Here is a 19328-nt window from a genome sequence, read left to right as displayed (position 1 = left end):
TCGTATAAAATATGAAGAGGTTTTTTGCAGTATTTCTGTCATGGAACATTTATATGTTAACGCAGTGGGTGATCTCTTATCTGATGGCACAATCACTTAATTTAGGTAACTGCATCATCCACATCAAATAAAATCATTTTTAAAAATCATGGAAAATACCACGTAATTATAGTAAAGAATAGTGTTTTTTACCTAAGCAATGTGCATTTGTTTTCATTCTGCATAACGAACAGATGAACTTTCCCGTGGTTCCTGTGAGGGTCAGTTTTCTTTTCAAAGGCACATAGTTGGTGTTTGTTGTCAATAAACCAGTCATTCAGTGAACCACAGCAATATTTAACCATAATTTCCCTGCCAGTAGTACAGCTGCAAAGTGACATGTGGAAAAACATGTTTTTGTTTTGTTTTTCAATTGCAGCAAACGCAAAAAAAACAGCATAACTTTTTATTATTTTGAAATGCAGGTTAAATGAAGCCAGGTTATTGAGATCCAAAGAGGAATATGCAGTTAAACAATATCAACTTATGATTTCATCTTTTGATTGTAAGACTCGGCAATTACTTACTGCTGATTGGAAAGTAATCTATGACTCATTTCAGCGTGAGTAATTTCAGTACCATTGCATGTCAGGATCACAGTGCGATAGACTGGATCTAGACAAGCTGCATCTTAACAGACACAGGTTACAGAAAAACCCCAAACATTTTTTGCCTAAGTTTTTATACAAGTAGAAAAATCTAAAGTGAGTTGTAAATGCAGGTATATAAAAGTATTTATGGAATACTTTTTCTATTAGAAATATGTTGTAATACAGAAACAATATGATACATTTTTTTTTCAAAATTTTATATTCAGTAGAAAACATATGAAGTGAAAAATAAATAAAAAATTTACATTCACATGTACAGCTACCAGTCAGGGGATTTTTTTGGCTGCTAAAACTGCAACTGAGTCCCTGAGGGATTTGCATGATGGCTTTTTAAATAAAATAAAAAAACCACAAAATATCATATACACACTCAATGGTCACCGCCTTGCTAATGCACACAGCCTGCTGCTCCAAACAGCCAATCATGTCGCCACAACCGAATGCATACAGCATTCAGAGTCAGGAGGTTCAATTACTGTGCAGCTAAGGTGCCTGATCTAAGTAATTCTGAATGTGCTGTAATGGTTGGTGCCAGGCGTGGTAGTTCCAGCATCTCAGTAACAGCCACCTTCTTGGGATTCACGCACACTACAGTGTCTGGAGTTTACAGAAAGTGGTGCGATAGGAAAGCGTCCAGTCGATGGTATTTCTGTGTCTGAAAACACCTTGTTAATGAGGGTGGTCAGATGGGATTGGCCAGCCTTGTTAAAGCTAACAGGAAGGACACAAGAGCACAGATAACAGCTCAGGACAACCGATTGGCTTCTCTGCACACATAACCCATATACCCTTCATATAAGGGTAAGAACGGGTCCTACCAAGATCTAGCGAGGTGTATGTCATCGGGTCACCAACCTTTTTGAAACTGAGAGCTACTTCGCGGGTACTGAGCCATACGAAGGGCTGCCAGTTTGAAACGCCCTCCTAAACTTATCTAACCTTCATGTATAATAAACATGTTTTAAATGCTTTTTTTAGATGTTGTCATTTTCAAATCTTTATAAATGCAAACGTGATTAAAGAAGAACAGCGACAGGATAAAATTAAATTTTAGACGCTGCTCACCGGTGAGTTGTGCTATTTTTAGAACAGGTCCGCAGGCGATTCATGTGGTCCTTGGGGGCATCCAGGTGCCCGCGGGCACCATGTTGGTGACCCCAGGTGTATGTAATAAAATGGTCATTGAGAGTATATGTTAGCGTAATAATGGAATAATGGATTCAACTACATAGCAACATTGGTATAAAAACACTTTCTTAGGTGTTAGAAAAGCTAACATGACCAGCATGTATTTTCCCATTTGGTAAGGAGTTGCAGTGTTGTTAGAGATCTCCTGTAACTGACATCATAATGGCAACTGTTTGTGATTTCATTCAAGAGGCAGCTTGGGTTAAAAATAACATTAAGGAAATGCTCCTATCAGAACTCACAGATTCCAAGCGTTCACTCCCATTGGACAGTTCCTGAGGATGGAAAGGCAGTTTGGTCGGTATTTCTTTGACGAAATGCATGTAATTTGGCCAGACTTCCGCGTGTGGGTGCTGCCTGTCGTTTAGTGTTATTGCTCCTGGATGTCTTTGGTGGGCTCTTCTGTGGAGTCCTCCGTGCTTGAGGACAGCTCCTCGATGGAACTCTGATCTGTCAGCCCTGAGAGAAGATATCAAGGGAGGTATCAGCCAAAAAATGATGGAAGGTGGAAAAGATCAACAAGAAACATGTCATTAAGTCAAGGCCAACCACAGCTAGTTTTCCTTAATTTGGTAACTGCAATTCACTTTAGTGTATTTTTGGACCATGGGGGGGGGGGGGCACAACACGGGGAGAACATGCCAACTCTACATACTTTCAAACCATGTTCCTAGAGGTGCAAGGCAATAGCCCTAACCCCTGTTCCACTGTCCCATCCCCAGTGACTACATTTCAAACGTAAAAATACTATTTGCCTTTTCTACCATTTCAGCTCATTCTGTATTAATCATCCATTTTTTAACTATCGACTGTGTGCTACTGGGATTGAGTTTGGATCACTCCGGTAACAGACTGGATGGACTGGAAAATGTATTAAAAACGCGTAGTTTAAAAAAGAACAGCTACCATTGCATGCTCTTTCCTTCCACTTCATCTTGTTTTCTTCGGAGTGGCGACTCCACGTGGAGCGGAAGCTGACGAGCTCCGCCGTGACGTGAGCGACATTCCACTCAAGGCCTCTCGAGCTCTCCCTCCACAGGGAGCTGCAACAACCATAAAATGAAGCATTTAAAAATGATTTAAGCTCAATTTATACACGGGCCGCAAAGTGGCAGCGGTTCCAGTATAAAAACTGTCCATCGATCTTTCGTCCGCCCCGCTTCATGCACTGTGATAGGGTCCAAGCTAACATCGCATGTGTACTTGATGTGCGGTTAAAGAACAAGGATGGATTTCATGATTCGGCTTATGAGGAAGAGGATGAGATCGTTGCTGGTGTTAGTGGATGGGTGACCTCAGAAATCTCATACAGAGAAGTGCAAAAAAAACTACAAAAACAGGAAGTATGCAACACAGTAGACTGAGAAGAACTTGTTTGTCCGTCATATGTGCAGAACCTATGACTATCGTCAATAGCCAAAGCAGGTTTTTAGGAAATCAAAATGAAGTTTTGACAATTGATTCATGAGTAACGCTTACTTGATGAATACTTACTAGTAACTCAGTTACTACTGAAGTACAAATCATGAACAAATATAGTTGCTACTTCAGATAAAAGGTGTGTCATGATTCATTAATGGTGCATAAAGTGAGATGAATATGTAACTACGACTTGGTTAGTGGTTAATTAATACACCCGTCAAGTAAAGTGTTAGCCATTCTTGTTCACACATGTTATAGAAGGCCAGTACACAGGATCCCACCCCCCGCTCATAGCACCTGTGCCGTTTGGAGGGGTCTGGTGGGTCTGGATGCTCTTGAACCAAAGGGATGACTATCTTTTCTGCCATGTCCGTCAACAGGGAGAAGGTGGGATCAACGATGAAGTCAATGAAGCCTGGAACATTCATAAATTCCATAGCATGCATACCATAAATGGCTATTAAAAACAGCCCCGGGCATGTGAACAACATTTCATATTTGTGTAAAATCTGAGGATTAGATACATTGTTCAGCTCAGTTTACTGTAGCTCTACAGTAGAGAGAAATGTCCCAACGTAATTGATACGATTGATATTAAAGAGAGAATAAACAGATTTGATCAGTGTTATTGAATAATGAATTTGAAGGTGCCTTACCTATCTGGGACTCAGCTACTAATGTGTTCTTGCGATCGCATAAAGGGGAGAGGGGGAGGCCTAGCTCTTCCTCTTTGTCGCCCTAGAAGAATATCATATGTTTGTTTTTTTGGAATTTTACAGAAAGCCGACGTCTGTGAATACACTAGGCAATGCAGTTAAGCATAACAATGCATCAAATCATGAAAAATCATGAAACATTAAATTAACCTGATGAAAGCAAAACACAAGTAGTCAGTGTACTGCATGCAGTGCTGCATTTTGGTGAACAAAATGCACCACATGCTTATAGCAATTACATATTACAGTGTATTTATAAAGGAAAATGCTTTTTGGTTTTTGGAAGTTTGGTGATCTACAAATCGGAGATGTTATTATTGGAATTCATTTCATTGTTTGCATCTGCCACTGTTTACCATACTGCTGTGCGTCTCATAAACTTTGAATTAACTTGATTTATTGTCTGTGTCATTTAAAACGATTGGAAAACGTCCACTTATTGTCTTGCGAAGCTGACTTCTCTCTGTAAGTTCGCTATTGGCTGCATAAGGCAGCTAACTGGTGAGCCGACTTGCACTTTTTCCTTTGTTGTGCGGCTGCTTTGAGGAGAATCATGGTGCATAAGCTCATCCATAGCAAGACACAAATCAGTAAATGTTCTGTGAGACTATAAATATTAATTTATACATTTAAAATATTGTTTTTAAGGACACATCTAGCAGGAGTAAATGTGAATACAGGCTCTGTACCACAGTCGATGCAAATAATTTAATGTGTTTATTCAGTTAAACCGTTTTGACGGTATTCTTGGTGACATTTGCCGTCCATTAAAAAGGCCAATGTACTGGAAATTCAGAAAATACAAACTGAAGCCAGATACTTCACTTCCAGGCAGAAACAAAAGCAGGGCCGGTCGACCCAAATCACAAAAGTACGTGAGAACCAAGCATCCCTTTGGACGCCACCACCTTCGGGAGATGCAGCATAGGGACACAGATACTCGGCTGCTGACAATTTCCAACTGCACATCTGCCACTCAGCATACAGTACGGCTCGTTAATATTGTTTAGCTTAGGACAAAATTGATTCTTTTCATTAAAAAAAACTAATGACAGAAAAACAACTTGCAACACTCCGAGAAAGGAGCTGGAAAATGATGCAACGTCAATGTTCCGTCTGTGCAACTGTGGTTTGATTTCAGAATGACGTTCTGAGCCGCCAGCAAGTTAAACACTTAGTTAGAACTGGCGTGGTTCTCATTAGATACATCTGGAGCGCTGGCTCAGCGGCTGTCAGGCCTTGTCCTCGCGGACTGCAGTACGTGGAGGTTTTCCAGTTCAGTTTAACCACTGACAGCCTCAGTGCTCAGGGGAAAAGCTAAATTAGTTCAATTAGCGTGATAATTAGTTCAATCAAGCGCTGTAGGACTTGGGCAGAGTGATCAAGTTAAGACTGTGCCTTAAATTTACTTTGTTTAGTTTGAGCCAGTTGGGAAATTTAGAGCATTTTACCAGTGTGTGTTGTGAGCAGTGAATGGGCCTGAAAGGTTACGCAGGTTACGGCATGAAAATCTATCAAATGGGTCCCTAAATGAGCCGAAAGACTTTTTAGTGCATGAAGACTGACTAGAGGTAATCAGTGTCAAACAAACAGATAATTTACCCAGAACAAATGCAGAATGAGCTTAACCCCCCTGGGAATCCAAATGGCGTTAGGCTGTCAAGTTTTTCTTTGTCTAAATGCAGCGTCCCTTACCATTCAATAAAGTGTAAAATAAGTCATTATTTCCTGCTAGGTAAATAGTGTATAATTTTTCCCCTTCGAAATAATCAGTATAAATTACATATTGCATTGATATCGTCGAACTAACCAATTATCCACAGAAATTTTTAAGTTATGACTTAAGTGATATTTGATAGCGAGTTGCAGACCGTATTGTTGTAAGAAATTTTTTAATGCATTCAGTACATCAGTAGTCTTGAATCTGTGGCTGTGTTTGATGTCCATTTTCTGTGGTTTAATCACCCTAGGCACTCTGCGGGACTGAAAGTGGATATTTTTACAGAGAAATCTGTTAGCTTTTATATTGGAAAATTTCATCCCGCATGCCTAAAGTGTAAGATCACTTCAGTGGGAAAGATTTAACGTGGATTGGGTCTCCTTAAGGAGGTAGTTCATACCTGTCTGAAGAACTCCTCCATGAGCGCCTTGGTCCAGCGTGAGTGCAGAGCCCAGGGTTTCGTTGGGTGGCTGATGTCAGCAGTGTGTAGCAGCAGGGAAAGTACTTTTGGCTTCTCGATCCTGCAAAGGAACACATGCAATACCAAGCTGTCTTCTGTCTACTGAAACCTGTGATAAAGTCCCTCACAGAAGCAATGTGGAGTGTGGACTTACCCTTCTGGCTGCTGTAGGCAGGCTTTCAAGGCTTTGACCTGCTGGAGGTGGTAGGACATGTCTGTGGCCAAGACCATCTCTATCACTAAGGCTCGCAGTTCCCTGTTACAAGATGCAATCGTAAAATACATACGCTAGTACTCTTGCACTGGAAAACCTCACCAAATAAATTATCGGTCATAATAAACAATGGAACTGTCGATGATGGATTACCATTAATGGTCAGTCATTAATTGGTTTAAGTGTCTTCCAATTGGTTGTCTTATTAATTCCCATTGGATTTAATTTCTTAGATAAGGTAGTGCATGGGACCGCCAAAAACTAGGGGCCCGATGAAGACAGAATTTTCAGAAGATACATTTACGGTTATAACATAAATAGGATAATTAAAATTTTAACAATCTGTCTGTTATTTGCATTTTTAGTGACAGTTTTCAGGATAGGCAAAGTTGCTCGTCCTGGCTGTAATGGACCAGCGAACAAGTGAACTGGCACGAAGTAGCCTAACAGAAGAAGAAAATGGTGCAAACATCTCCCATGTCTTTGATGCTGTCCTGCTAGAGTGGTAGACAAATTGTGAGCAGATGTGGAGACCAATGCAAAAATTCAAGACTAACCTTAGCCTCGGGGCTATAAGCCGTAGGCTGTGATAGGCTACAGACTAGAGCCACAGCAAAAGAGGAAACAGTTAAACTTTTTAAATTTGGCCGATCGATCCTCTGGTGTGACACCCCCCCCCCCCCTCATATTTTTACTGATACCATTCCCACCCCCTACCTGAGCAGTAACTTTTACCGCTGGCACCCCACGCTTTGATTAGAATATTACTGATGTTTCGTTGTTTTTAATTCTGTTTTCTTTCTCTTTCAGTTCCAACGGGGGGGGCACTACCCAAGTCAGTCTAGGGCCCCACAAATGCGTTACTCTGCCCCTGGTTTAACCACATAGTAATAGACAATGCAGGATGAATCCACCGAACTTTGGGTTCCATAGCATAATGATCACTGCTTATGACTGACAGTCTTGCCATCCTCTGTACAAGTCGCCTCTAGTAACTCTTCAGTTAATATACTCTGCATATATCTCTAAAAAGGGTCTGTCATTTATGGGGTCATGTGTGAAAAAAATAATCACTCTATAAATTCATGTGGCATTGTTTCTTTAATCTCAAATGATGAAGATTTGTAATGCTAACTACTTGGTCCTTATTGACCAAGTTAATAACCAATGTGCACTGTGCAAAGGTCTCAGACATTGAAAGGGAATGTTTAATGCTGTTTATCTGGACAGAAAGTTTGTATTTGCTCAAAACAGAAAAAAACACAATTTAATATTAGGACATATGCAAATTAGGAGCAACAATAATAACTAACAAGAACTTGTTCTGTTCTCCAAAAATTAACGATGCCTTGTTGGATGGCTAGATGAACACTGCTCTCCTTAGAGGCTCACCAACCATTTCATCTATTCCTTAAAATTTCATCACCAGTTCCCTTAATTAATTAATTAAACAAAGTCAGTGAGATATTGATCAGTCACATCAAGTAAAACAAACACATGGGTTTAAGACTGGGGTGACTTTAGGGGAGGTTCTGAAATGGCTAAGCTAACACACATTGACAGGCATAATATCATAGTATTACACCAACATGGATATCAGTTAAACAACATTTCCTTTGACTGGTTAATGCTATTGCTTATTACTGTAGTTGCTGCGGTATTATTGCTTATGTCTAGTAATTCTTCCTGCAGTGAACAGTGAGGGTAGCGGAAAAAATCACCGGTGTCCCCCTGCCCTCCATCCAGGACTTATACTACTCAAGGACTAGGAAACGGGCAGAGAAAATCATTGCAGATCCATCACACCCTGGACACCATCTTTTCCAGCTCCTCCCCTTTGGCAGGTGCTACAGAACTCAAAACCTACCAGACACAGGAGCAGCTTCCTCCCTCAGGCCATTACCCTCATAAACAGCTAAGCTGTGTCACCTGCCTTCTGTCAGTTTCCCCCCTTTACACTCTGTTTGCACTCAACCTCGCACCTTATACATTGTACAGTGGGTTACCCATGTGTGTATAATTCAAATTTAATTTCTTGTATAGTGTCATTTATTGTTTATATAGTGTCATTTATTGTACTGGAGAGTCTCAAGCAGCCGGAAGCAAATTCCTTGTGAGCTCCAGCACCCTTTGGTGAATAAAGCTGAGTCAGATTGTAATTCTTCCTAACCAACAGTTAATTGTAATTAGTGAGAAAATTCAGGCTATGCAGCCTTGGGATTTAACTCTAAGGCTGTCGCCCTTTGTCATTCTTACATCCATTCCTCACGCGATAGATTGGTGAAAATGTTCATGCTCTCGTCCTGCAGCAGACGAAAGGCAGCGCTGACGTGGTGGCTCTCCTGCACCGAGCGGTCGTTGTAGATCAGCGCAAAGTCAGACCTTCACAATCAAAGAGAGAGAGACACGTGTCAGACAGCTCAGCTTCGATGAGCTTCTCTACCTCAGGTATAGGTAGCATCTCTTGGGACAAAAATATTCTAAGGGCAGAAGGAAGAATTATTGGTTCAGAGAGATAACCAATCAGATTAGAGAGGAGGTGGGTCCAAGCGACTAGAGGAGGCTGAACTAAGACATCCGATTGGATGGACCCACCTCCTTTCCAATCTGATTGGTTCAGGGAGATAACCCACAAAACATTTTTGTGTAAGTAAAACTTCCATGAGCCCGTTCAGGACAGAGGTAACACTGCATTTCCATTCTTCACAGCAATTATCACTTTATCGAGTGAGTGCTTTTATTAGATATTAGTTTCTTACAGTAATCTTCATACGGTTATGAAATTTTATCATTAAAACTATGTATGGGTTTCTCTACTTAACTATTTCTCCCAAGTCAATATCTGGGTGTTGAATTTTATCTTAAACTCTGTGTCATTTACAATGTGCAATATATGTCAAAAAACAGTGTAATGAATTTTTAATAATCAGCCATTTCCCATCTCCTCATGCAATATAAGGTTTTAATAAGTATACAGAATATAAATCCATAATTTCAGGTTTCATTTTCTAACCTTCGTTGTTTTGGTAAATTCTGCCCAGGGACAAATGCCTGAAGGCTCCTCTTGCTACTCTGCTGTTAGCTGATTGATTTATCAATTTGTCATTTTTTCATTTATTGGAAAGTGTTAATACGGAAAACAAGCTCTAATAACACTTGCTGATGCTTTTTCCACATGTTGTTTGCATTTGAATCGCTCTCATTTTGACCGCTCTCTACATAACAGTCTTTGAGCTAAATTTAATCCCGGGGTGTGTTTTGCAAGACAGCTAAATGTCAAAGCAAACTAACCTAATTAACAATTAAATAATCATCTGCCTTGAGAGCCTGGTATCCATGGCCCAGTTTTTATTAATGTGGAACATACATTTGTGGAATCATTAATGTAGGTTTGAAACATTTCCATATTCCATACTACCACTTACTAATGTAAGTAGGCCCCCCTCTCACCTTATAGGATATTGAGGTCCATGGAGATTGCCTGTCTGTTTTCATTCTCACAATATAATTGAGAAAACATTCCAAGTGACAGCACTCTGGTTCCTAAGGGGGCAAATAGGCTAAAAATAGGCATGCCAGGATACGTTTTGTTTAGTCTGTTTCAAACTTTTGTGTATTTGCCCAGTATTAGCAAGCGGCTGCTGTGTCTGACATGTTATTTTAACTGTGATGTGCAGGACAAGCCATTTCTTGATATCCTGAGTAATGTAGGCAGAAGGGCATCAAAACAGGGCAGTAAACGATTCGAATGTATGTGGTCTTAAGCCTAAACAAAATGTCCTACTGTAACTCTCAAACAAAAGCATTTGTTCAACTGTTAATTGTATAAATTGCTTTTAAGAATTTTAATTAAGCCTCTCGAATTGAGGTAATTTGTTTTGGTGATGTGTGGTGATCCATCCTCATGAAGCTCGCTGATAATGAAGGTTTGTTTGCCTCACAGTCATCCGTCCTGCCGCTGCCTAAGACCCGGGTCCAGGTCTTTATGGCAGAGAGGAAGCTGATCGTTTTTAGCAGACAGCCCTTAATGACGGGATTAAGCCGCTTTGATGTGTGGGCTTTCCTTACCGCGTGTGTATGTGAAAGCTGTTTGTGGTCCCTGTGTGCTCATAGTCATGGATCGCAGCAGCAAACAGGGATGCGAGGACCTCCAGCTCAGACAGCCAGTGCTGAAGAGGGAGAAGAAGGGAGATGCTGAAATGAGGCGTGCATCATTAATGCTCCATCCATCCGCGTATTTATCCTGGTCAGGGCCACAAGGACCATTACATAGCTACATAGAAAGGATTACATCATTTCTGCAAAGGGAGACTTTTAACTAATGTAACATTTATTCTAACATGTGATACACTGTGGTCTATATCCTACATCACTGTTTGTTAGGGTTAATGCAACATAAATAATGTAACAGTGTAAATTGCAATGCAAACAGCTCAAAACTGTAACTACCGTATCATAAAAAATATTGTCATTGAAATACGAGGTGTATTAAGTGTATATTTTAAATTCAATCAGTGCCCAGGTTAAGAATGTCCAAGTTACAGACAAGTCGTACTTAGAAATTAACTGCCCTAAAATATTGCATGGCTTTAGTGGATTGTCAGTTTGAGGTACAGTACAGTACCGTGTATTATTACTGTATAATAAGAATTATTATTAGTACTACTATTATTATTATGCTATATTATTTTTCTGACTTACAAATTCGACTTAAAGACAGACTTAGGGAACAGATCTCATTCGTAACCTGGGGACTGTCTGTACAACACTGGCTATTGTGCCAGTGGTATAACACTGGTTATTGCTCATGGAGAGACTTAGCATAATCAGCAGAATCCTGTACGCTATTATGTCGTTAGTCTATTTATAGCGGATGATGTACTCAGTAGTGCTACAGCAAGGACAGTTCCCTCCATCATGCCTAAGGTCACACGGTTTATGATGGTACCACGAGTCCCGTGCGGAGCAGCAGGCAGTGAAGCGTCTGGGTGACATCAGCAGCATGGGTGTGGCTGTGGTATGGGTTGCCATGTTTGCTGTATCCCTTCTCCAGTGCGGACAAGAAAGACAGCATGTATGAAATGGGGATCTGCAGATGGAGAGCACTGGTTAGCCGACAAGTGACTTATATCCATCCATCCATGCATCTTCCACAGGGTCGCAGTGTCAGCCTGGAGACAATGCATTAAAGCACAAGATATTGTCAGGCCCGGTCCCTGTCCTGTCCTGTTCTGTCTGTAGTCCCGGTTTGGCCAGCAGGTGTCACTGGCCATCCAATTCCTAGTGTATGAGTCCTATGTTTAGCGATGACAGCCCTCTCCTGCGTCATAATTCCCAGCCCTAGTGTTTAGTTTTAATTGTTATTTGTTTTGTTTGACCCTTCGTGGTCCCCTTTGTTTCTAGTTTCTGTTTCCCTGCAACGTATTATTAAGTCCCCTAGATTTTGATAAGCTACTGTATGAACAGTCTCCTAGGAAATGCCTAGACAGGATGCCGACATATCCACGGACATACACTCACATGCAGTATGGACGGTTTAGAAATCCCAATAGACTTAACTCTCACGCCCATCCTGGGGTCAAAATGACCCCCAAAGGCACATGTCAGGGGACTTCCCATAGTAGCGTGATTATCGTAGGAGCATGTAAGAGTTGTGTATGTCACATTTATTTAGTTGAATGTGCCACTGATATGACTGCAACCTGCAGGCGGTTGTGTGGCTTGAAACAGTAGCAGTAATTATATTAAGGTGAGGCGTTTATCAAGTAGAACCTCATAGGTCCCGTGAGCATGCGAAGGCAGAGAACGTGTGAGTTAGGCTCTCTGTGAGTGTGTGTGTGCGGTTAATGACAGATGAGACCCAACCTTAAACCGGCTACCGAGCTCATATCTTGTGATCAGCTCCATGAACAAGGTTTGCAGCGAATGTCCTTCACTCGCCGAATTCAGCGCAAATACATTGAAACTCCACCTGTTGATGTCCTGGAAACGGAAACACAGGGATCGTTGAGCATGAGCTGCTTTTCTTCGGCTGTCCCAGGAAACATCTGTGCACATTCCTCAAAATCTCCATGGGTCTTTCTCACCCGGAGACGGTGAATCACTCCTGACGGCTGGTTCGGTAGAGCTGTGGTGTAGGCCTTCTGAAACATCCTTTCAAAGAAAAATCATTAATATGTAGCATTTATTAATAGTAACCTCACTAGCTACTGAAATAAAGGTCGACGGTAAAAAAAAAAAAAAAACAACAAATATCTGATCTTCTCACGGCACCAATAATACTCACCTCTCAACAAATATCCCAGCCTGCACTGCGTGGACGATGCTGCGAAACCGGAGCTTTTCACTGGAGCGTCGCGCAGGGCGCTGTGGCCTCTGTGTAAAGGTGGAGGCCAGCCAGTCCCGCACCTCCGAGGGCACAGCGTCGGAGCGAAGCTGCTGCAGGTCATCCTTAAGGTCAAGAGCCTGTCTGCTGGGGCAGGGTGACAAAGGTCCATGGAAGGTCAAACGCTACGGGGGAATTACGGGGGCTGGGGCCGCAAGTACGTGGGGCAGCACCAAAGCTGACTTATTCCAAAACCATATATATATATATCGGAATGAATACTACACAAATATAGAAACTATTTTTCTTCTGGGAGAAAGAACTCACTGGAAAATTTCAAACTGGATTGTTTGTTGTCAAGAATAACAGTATCTGATTGAGCTGTGGATTTGTTTTGTCTTTTTCCATGTACACAAAAACAATATTGATTTTTTTTAATGCAATAACAAAGCATATTTTACTAGAATTTTAGGAGTCGGTGGTCAAAATAATGAATTGACGCTGAGTCATAAAATGCTGTTGGGAAAATGAGACCCTTTCAGCTGCTGAGTGTTAGAAAGCAACACGACCCATGGTGGGGCTGAAGGGGCAGCACTCCTGCTTCGTGCCTCTGGGGTTGAGGGTTTAGACCCCATCCCCACTTTCTGGGCATTTGCATGTCTTCCCTGAGCTGTGTGGGTTTCCAGGCAGGTGAGCCAGCATCTCTAAATTGCCCTTAGTGCCCACGTGCCCTGTAAAGGGCTGGCATCCCATCCAGGCTGCCCCCAGCCTTTTACCTGTGCTGCTTGGGACAGGTTCCACCCCTGTACTGAACACATGGTTAGATGACGGCTGGTTGGACAGACAGAAAGCAAGCAGCATGTTTTCCTTCAAGGAGAACTGTTTGTTTTCATTGTTTATTTTTCGCCCTCATTCTTTAGCTGGACATATTGGAGATTGCAGCAGTCAGAAGGCTTACCTTGTTTCGTCGATGTAAACCGCTTCAAGCAGGGATGCAGTGTATTCTAAGTTTTTTTTCAGGTCTTCGAAGTCCACATCGCTCTCATTGAGCTGTTTCAGCATGCACCTTAACCTACAGACAAGGAGAAGTTGCCACGCTGCGTTATACATCAAGATCGCTTCCACTGTCACCTGACACGGGACGATCTGCTCTGACAGTTACAGTCACGGTGTCACCGTGGCGACTCGTTTCCACGGCCAACCCGCAATGTACGCTGCGGTGACCCACTGTCGCAGTCTTCGGCTGCGTATGCACTCAGATATCAGAGCTTCGCAGGAAGTGCAGTCCAACACTGTTTAATAACACCGAAATGACCAAAAGCAGGCTGGCTGTCAGCCAGTTACGGAGATGAAAGCCCTTTCGTTTTCCACTGTGGACCTGAGAACACTTTGGTAACACAAGGGAACAATTTGCTGCACAGTGAGCATAATGAAAGAGACTCAATGACTTTTCTTATAGAGCCATTGGGAGAGAGGTGGCTTGTGGATGATTTAGTCCTAAACACCATGTCTCCTGATGGGTGAAGACAATAAACCACGCGATTAAAAGAAAACATACAGGCAAACAGAAACCCGAAAAAATATGTGTTCCTAAATATGCTCCTAAATCTGCTGCGGACAAATGCACTAAGCATGATGCTGAAGTGTTTGTTTAAAATAGCCAGTTTAAAAAAAAAAACAAAAAAAAAAACAATAGGCAACACTTTATTTGAATAATCCAGCTACAGAGTAACATTTCAACAACTTAGTTGAGATTCAACAATTCAGCTGTTTGGCTGTGTCTGTAGACGGATACATAGTATACAGAGTATATGTAACGATTCATGATCAAACCTGCATAATCTTAGAATAGCTTCAAAGAATTTGCTACTGATTCAACCTTTGTTACACTGATTGTTGTATCTCGGCTAATATGCTGAAATGTTACAATTACTCTGTACACCCTCTGTAGGCGGACTACTCAAATGAAGTGCTACCAACAAATATTTAAAAACCATCGCTTCATTAACCATGCAGATCCAAACTGATCCCTTTAGTTTTAGCTGACACCGTAACACTAAATTACATTAAAATTTGACATAAATATGTACAGTAGTTTGCAATGTATACAGTTCTTACATTACAGTTGTGTAAAAGTGAGAAACTCCAACTCTGTGTACCTTTAGGGTACAACAGATGCACCACAAGAGACCTGAAAGCTATTGGTACTGCGGATTTGTTTCTGCTCTACGTCCGCGCACAGGAAAACCGCACAGTGACAGCCAGCCACATCTGCAAACCTGGCCGACATACTGTCGGCATGTGAAGACCCAGATCAGCTCTATACTTATACGCGCAGATGTAAAGCAGTCCAGTTTAACATACACAGATGTGCCCTCATTAGCGGGCCGTGTGCGCAGTGTTTATGCTTCACCTTTCAGGGAAACATAAACTTTAACCGCCATCAGTCTGCTTTGTAATTTTGGCGGCCCCCTGCTTTCAAATAGTAGCTGTCACTTTGCCCGTGAGCTGTGCTGTCAAGAGCCGGACCGTAATCCAAGCGATTGCCTTGCAGTCTGTAAATGTCTCAGAGCGCATTGCACGTGTGTCACAGCAATGGCATGCACAGGACCCAGGCAGCTGTTGTTAATAACCATTTAACTTACGTTTCCTCGCATGCATTTCGGCCTGGGAGATGCATAACACGGGAAAGAAACTTTTGATTTAAGTACCACGTTAAGACAGAGTTTGCTGCTGGAATTTTCTCAATTATCTTGGACGGTAATCGGAGTCTGAATAATCGTTTATGTAATCTAATGCTACAGCAGACGGTTCTCTGTTGCCTGAAATACGTGTTCACTTAAAACGAAAACCGCATCATCTGCAACCTGATTTGAACTAGACTAAACCTGATCGAAACAGATTTCATGAGAAAGCCACTTCAAGCGGTTATTTTACAAAATACACTTTACATTTGTTCTTCACTTAAATCTCCACTTAGCGATGCAGCACAATGTTTGTAAGAAGTACGGTTTGTTTTATAATGGGAAATGAACTCTCCTGTATAAAAAATAGTTGTCAACGAATTAGCATTATTTAAAAACATATCAGTTATTTTAATTAGGTTACTGATTAAATTTAATTAGTTACTTATTTTTCATATTAGCTTTTAATATGTTCCTAAATATTACATTATAATGATTTAAATAACTGCAATATCTTGTAATGTGGTATAAGTATAAGTAAAGAAGTGCTTTAAAAACATATTTTTCTACATAAGTTTAATGATCTGGGTTCCGCTAAGTTATTTCCTATAACTTACATAACGTGAAAGTTTCACATCACAATTTAAAATAATGTTAACATAACTGCATGAGGATTGCTTGCAAAAGCACAAAAAAACGGAGCAAACTTTCCTTACGTGAATCTCCTGCATGACCCCCCGACGTGACTTTACCTGCTGACCGGGGTTTGGAGATGCTTCTTTCGGACCCGCAGAAGCTCAGCCATCTGGTGCCCCCCACCCACCCCCCTTGTGTCTCACAGCTCAAGAATGCGATCGGGTGATGGAGAGAGATGGAGAGACGGAGAGGAAGGCGCTCTCTCACGATATGACAAGGCTCGTCAAGCCCCGATACGCACTAGCAGAACGAAGCAGCCTCCCACTCCCCCTCCAGGGGACCGACTCGCCTCTTATTGGCCCGGGCGCCTTGCGGGTCTCAGACCTGGGCTGTGAGAGAGTCTGAAGTGGGCGGCAGGCCCGTCACGTTGACGATATGTTTGTCCCTATTAGAACCGACGTGCACTGAAAACATGGGTGTAGTATTTTTTTCCACACATAAGCAAGCAGGGGGCAACAGCCTTATAAACGTCTGGGAGTAGAAAGGGAAGCAAACAAGATCCTATTTTGGTTTCCTAGAATTGCCTACTATCAATAGGTTAACATAGACTTAAATCTAATACTTATAAATGTAAACTTTTATATGCTTGATATTAATAATTAATTTCGGGTTTTAGTGTCGTGTTTTAATGCTACCTGTCCATTTAATACATAGGGAAGTTCGTTTGGTGGTCAATTTTAATGCTGTTTGAGATCGTGTTTGACAAAAAGTTCCAAGTAATATCCTGACATTATGTGGTTTTGCCGTTTCTCTAAGTTCGATCTAAAAAGCATTTCGCTACTCTAATGCCGTTTTCTGCATCTCCACTGAGATCAGCCTACCGCTCGCTCTCCTGAACGCAGCAGTTCTCATGCTCCCTTGCTCTTAGACACTTCCCCTGCTTGTCGGGCATATGACATCGCTTCAATCATGGGCTGTTATTTTAAAAATACTCTTTAACATCCTTTCCATCAGGCTTGAAGGAAAGAAAATTGATGTTCCAGTTGCTGTCAGTGTGTGACTGGGCAAAAAATAACATTCTCACCATATTATTACTTTTAGCCTTTGCCATGGCATTGATATCACGTCATTTTGAAATGTAATATTTAAGTGATCAATGTACCTCTTTACTGTGAACGTTTTTCCTCTAAGAGGTTGTTGATCGGCAAGTTTATCTGGGAAGCATACGATTTAGGAGTGCATCGCGTGCTGTCCAATAACGTCAGGGTTGTCAGCTCTCACGTGTCTGGCGTGACACTCATGCGTTAAAACTCGAGACAACTTACGGCAAATCTATATTATTTCATTTTAAACCTAAAATTAGCTACATCAAAAGCGAAGGGGTAGTTTGCAAACCCTACAGACTATTTACAAGGTAATAAAACCCTTACATGCATGTAAATGCGTATGCAGACTCGTCTCGAATTAAAAATGTCACGACAGCCAGCTGACCAAAGTTGGTAACCCTGATCAAAGGGCACTTATATTAAGATCGCCATTAACTTGCACGGTATTACCTTGGGCAGATACAGAAGTGGCTACATTTATACATAAGTATCTAATTATTTTGTACTCCAGTGAAATATCTACACTTAGCAAGGTTTTAACCCATGAAGTTTACAATTTGAACCGTTTATACATCTGGATGTGTTCCTGGACAAATTCGGGTTAAGTGCATTTGTTTATTGTTCAACATCTGGAACCCACCTGGCCATCAAGTCAACACGCTTTAGTCCATGTTTTGAACTGCGGTGCCACCTACTACCCAGTGAGGAAGCAGAAATGGTTCAATCATACTTAGCGAGCAAATCAGTTACAAATTTCCCTGTGTCTCCCTGTGAGATCCCTTCTCAAAGATTGCATGGGTACGCAGAATGTGAAACTGGGTCATCGCTGTCTATGAGAACATAATTTCTGGGTTGGGACTCTGAAGAGGGGAAAATTGTAAATGTCACTGGGAGTTCATCAGATGTGGCAGGTATGAAACTTCGGAAAAAGTTCAAATTAAGGACATATTATGTGTGATATTTTCCATATAGTTCTTAGAGATGGAGTTGTTTTTCGATGCCTGCGCCTCTGCAGGTAGCGATGGTGGCAGTTAGGCTCTCAGACCTGTTATGGGTGTGATTACCTTGGGCTATTAATCAGTAAACACTCAAAACCACTTGGAACCAATGAAGCAACTGGTGAGAAATTGTTTTAGCCAATCAGTGACTGAGCGCTTCCGGCAGGTGTAAGCATGAAACAAAAACCGCAGCTCTGATTCAGTCTAAGCAGCACAGAAACGGTAACTTGCCTGTGAACTTGGTCAGCATGTGATCTCACAATGACTCTCAGGTACCACAACCGTGGGATGACTTGGTTGTACTTTGACCCGTCGGACTGGATGCATGATTCATGATGCAGACATGATTGTGTGATGGCCTCTTATAACGCGGTTGTAGCGTTTGTGCTCAGGGTGCATTTTCCGAGTCCACCGCTGTCCCTACTGTCTCCCTCTCCATAAGATCGACGGAGGGTTTCTAGTCTTTCCATGACCAGCTGAGTCCAAGAGGGTCACACTTTCTACATATTTATTTGACAGATTTGACCTTAGCTATGGTAAATCCGAAAGCAGGATGGCCTTATTTTGTGGGGGTTTTTTTATTAGCTTTGTTTTCCACAAGCCTACGTAATTCACTTAGACCACGGTATGTCCATTTATAAAAGAAATTCTGCAATGTACCAAACAACATGTCAAGTTGAGCATTTTTTTAAAGGATTTTCAACACAGGACTCCCTTTATGAAATGGGAACAGCCTGATGTTTGGCTCTACTGTACCTGAAGTGTCTTTTGTCTTTCTCCCAGCCAGGTAATGTTTGGTGCTGTGGCTCATGTTATGTTCAAGGAAAGTCGGTCGTCATCAATGTGTCTGCAGAAAGGCCCCTGCCTGCAGCCCCCTCTGGTGAATTTGTGCAGATTTCTGAGTTGTTTTTAACGTTATTTTTTTTCACACTTCTTATTAGGTTGCAAGAAGAAAAAAGTCCAGCCTACTTGTCTTAAGTCAAGACGATTTGTTTTTAGATTTACTGTGTCATGTTGATGCCATAGTTGGTGGAATTTGAATATTATTATTTGCAGGGCTTAAAGTAATAAAGCTGAACTATCTATCAGTCATCTATCTATCTATCTATCTATCTATCTATCTATCTATCTATCTATCTATCTGTCTATCGATCTATGAGTCATCTATCTATCTATCTATCTATCTATCTATCTATCTATCTATCTATC

General features: G+C 41.5%; 1 protein-coding gene across 2 annotated transcripts; it reads right to left on the bottom strand.

Annotated features, from left to right (window-relative positions):
• Window positions 1-431: 431 nt before the first annotated feature.
• On the bottom strand, window positions 432-16345 carry LOC125748185 (dual specificity calcium/calmodulin-dependent 3',5'-cyclic nucleotide phosphodiesterase 1B-like). 2 transcript variants are annotated; one of them, XM_049024092.1, is made up of 14 exons: window positions 16132-16345; window positions 13654-13767; window positions 12657-12842; window positions 12457-12523; window positions 12236-12352; window positions 11319-11459; window positions 10439-10539; window positions 8627-8752; window positions 6311-6412; window positions 6097-6217; window positions 3917-3998; window positions 3558-3675; window positions 2745-2881; window positions 432-2297 (listed from the first exon to the last, which is right to left on the bottom strand). In XM_049024092.1, the coding sequence occupies exons 1-14, from the start codon at window positions 16182-16184 to the stop codon at window positions 2209-2211; spliced, it is 1554 nt and encodes a 517-aa protein (XP_048880049.1). In that variant the 5' UTR covers window positions 16185-16345; the 3' UTR covers window positions 432-2208. The 2 variants fall into 2 exon arrangements, with proteins under 2 accessions (XP_048880049.1, XP_048880051.1); XM_049024094.1 differs by having other exon boundaries at window positions 12657-12839; window positions 16132-16344.
• Window positions 16346-19328: the final 2983 nt, after the last annotated feature.

The sequence above is a fragment of the Brienomyrus brachyistius genome, chromosome 8 (genome assembly GCF_023856365.1).
Source record: "Brienomyrus brachyistius isolate T26 chromosome 8, BBRACH_0.4, whole genome shotgun sequence".
In the NCBI taxonomy this organism is placed as follows: Eukaryota; Metazoa; Chordata; class Actinopteri; order Osteoglossiformes; family Mormyridae; genus Brienomyrus; species Brienomyrus brachyistius.
This window is presented reverse-complemented; position numbering and strand designations above follow the sequence as displayed.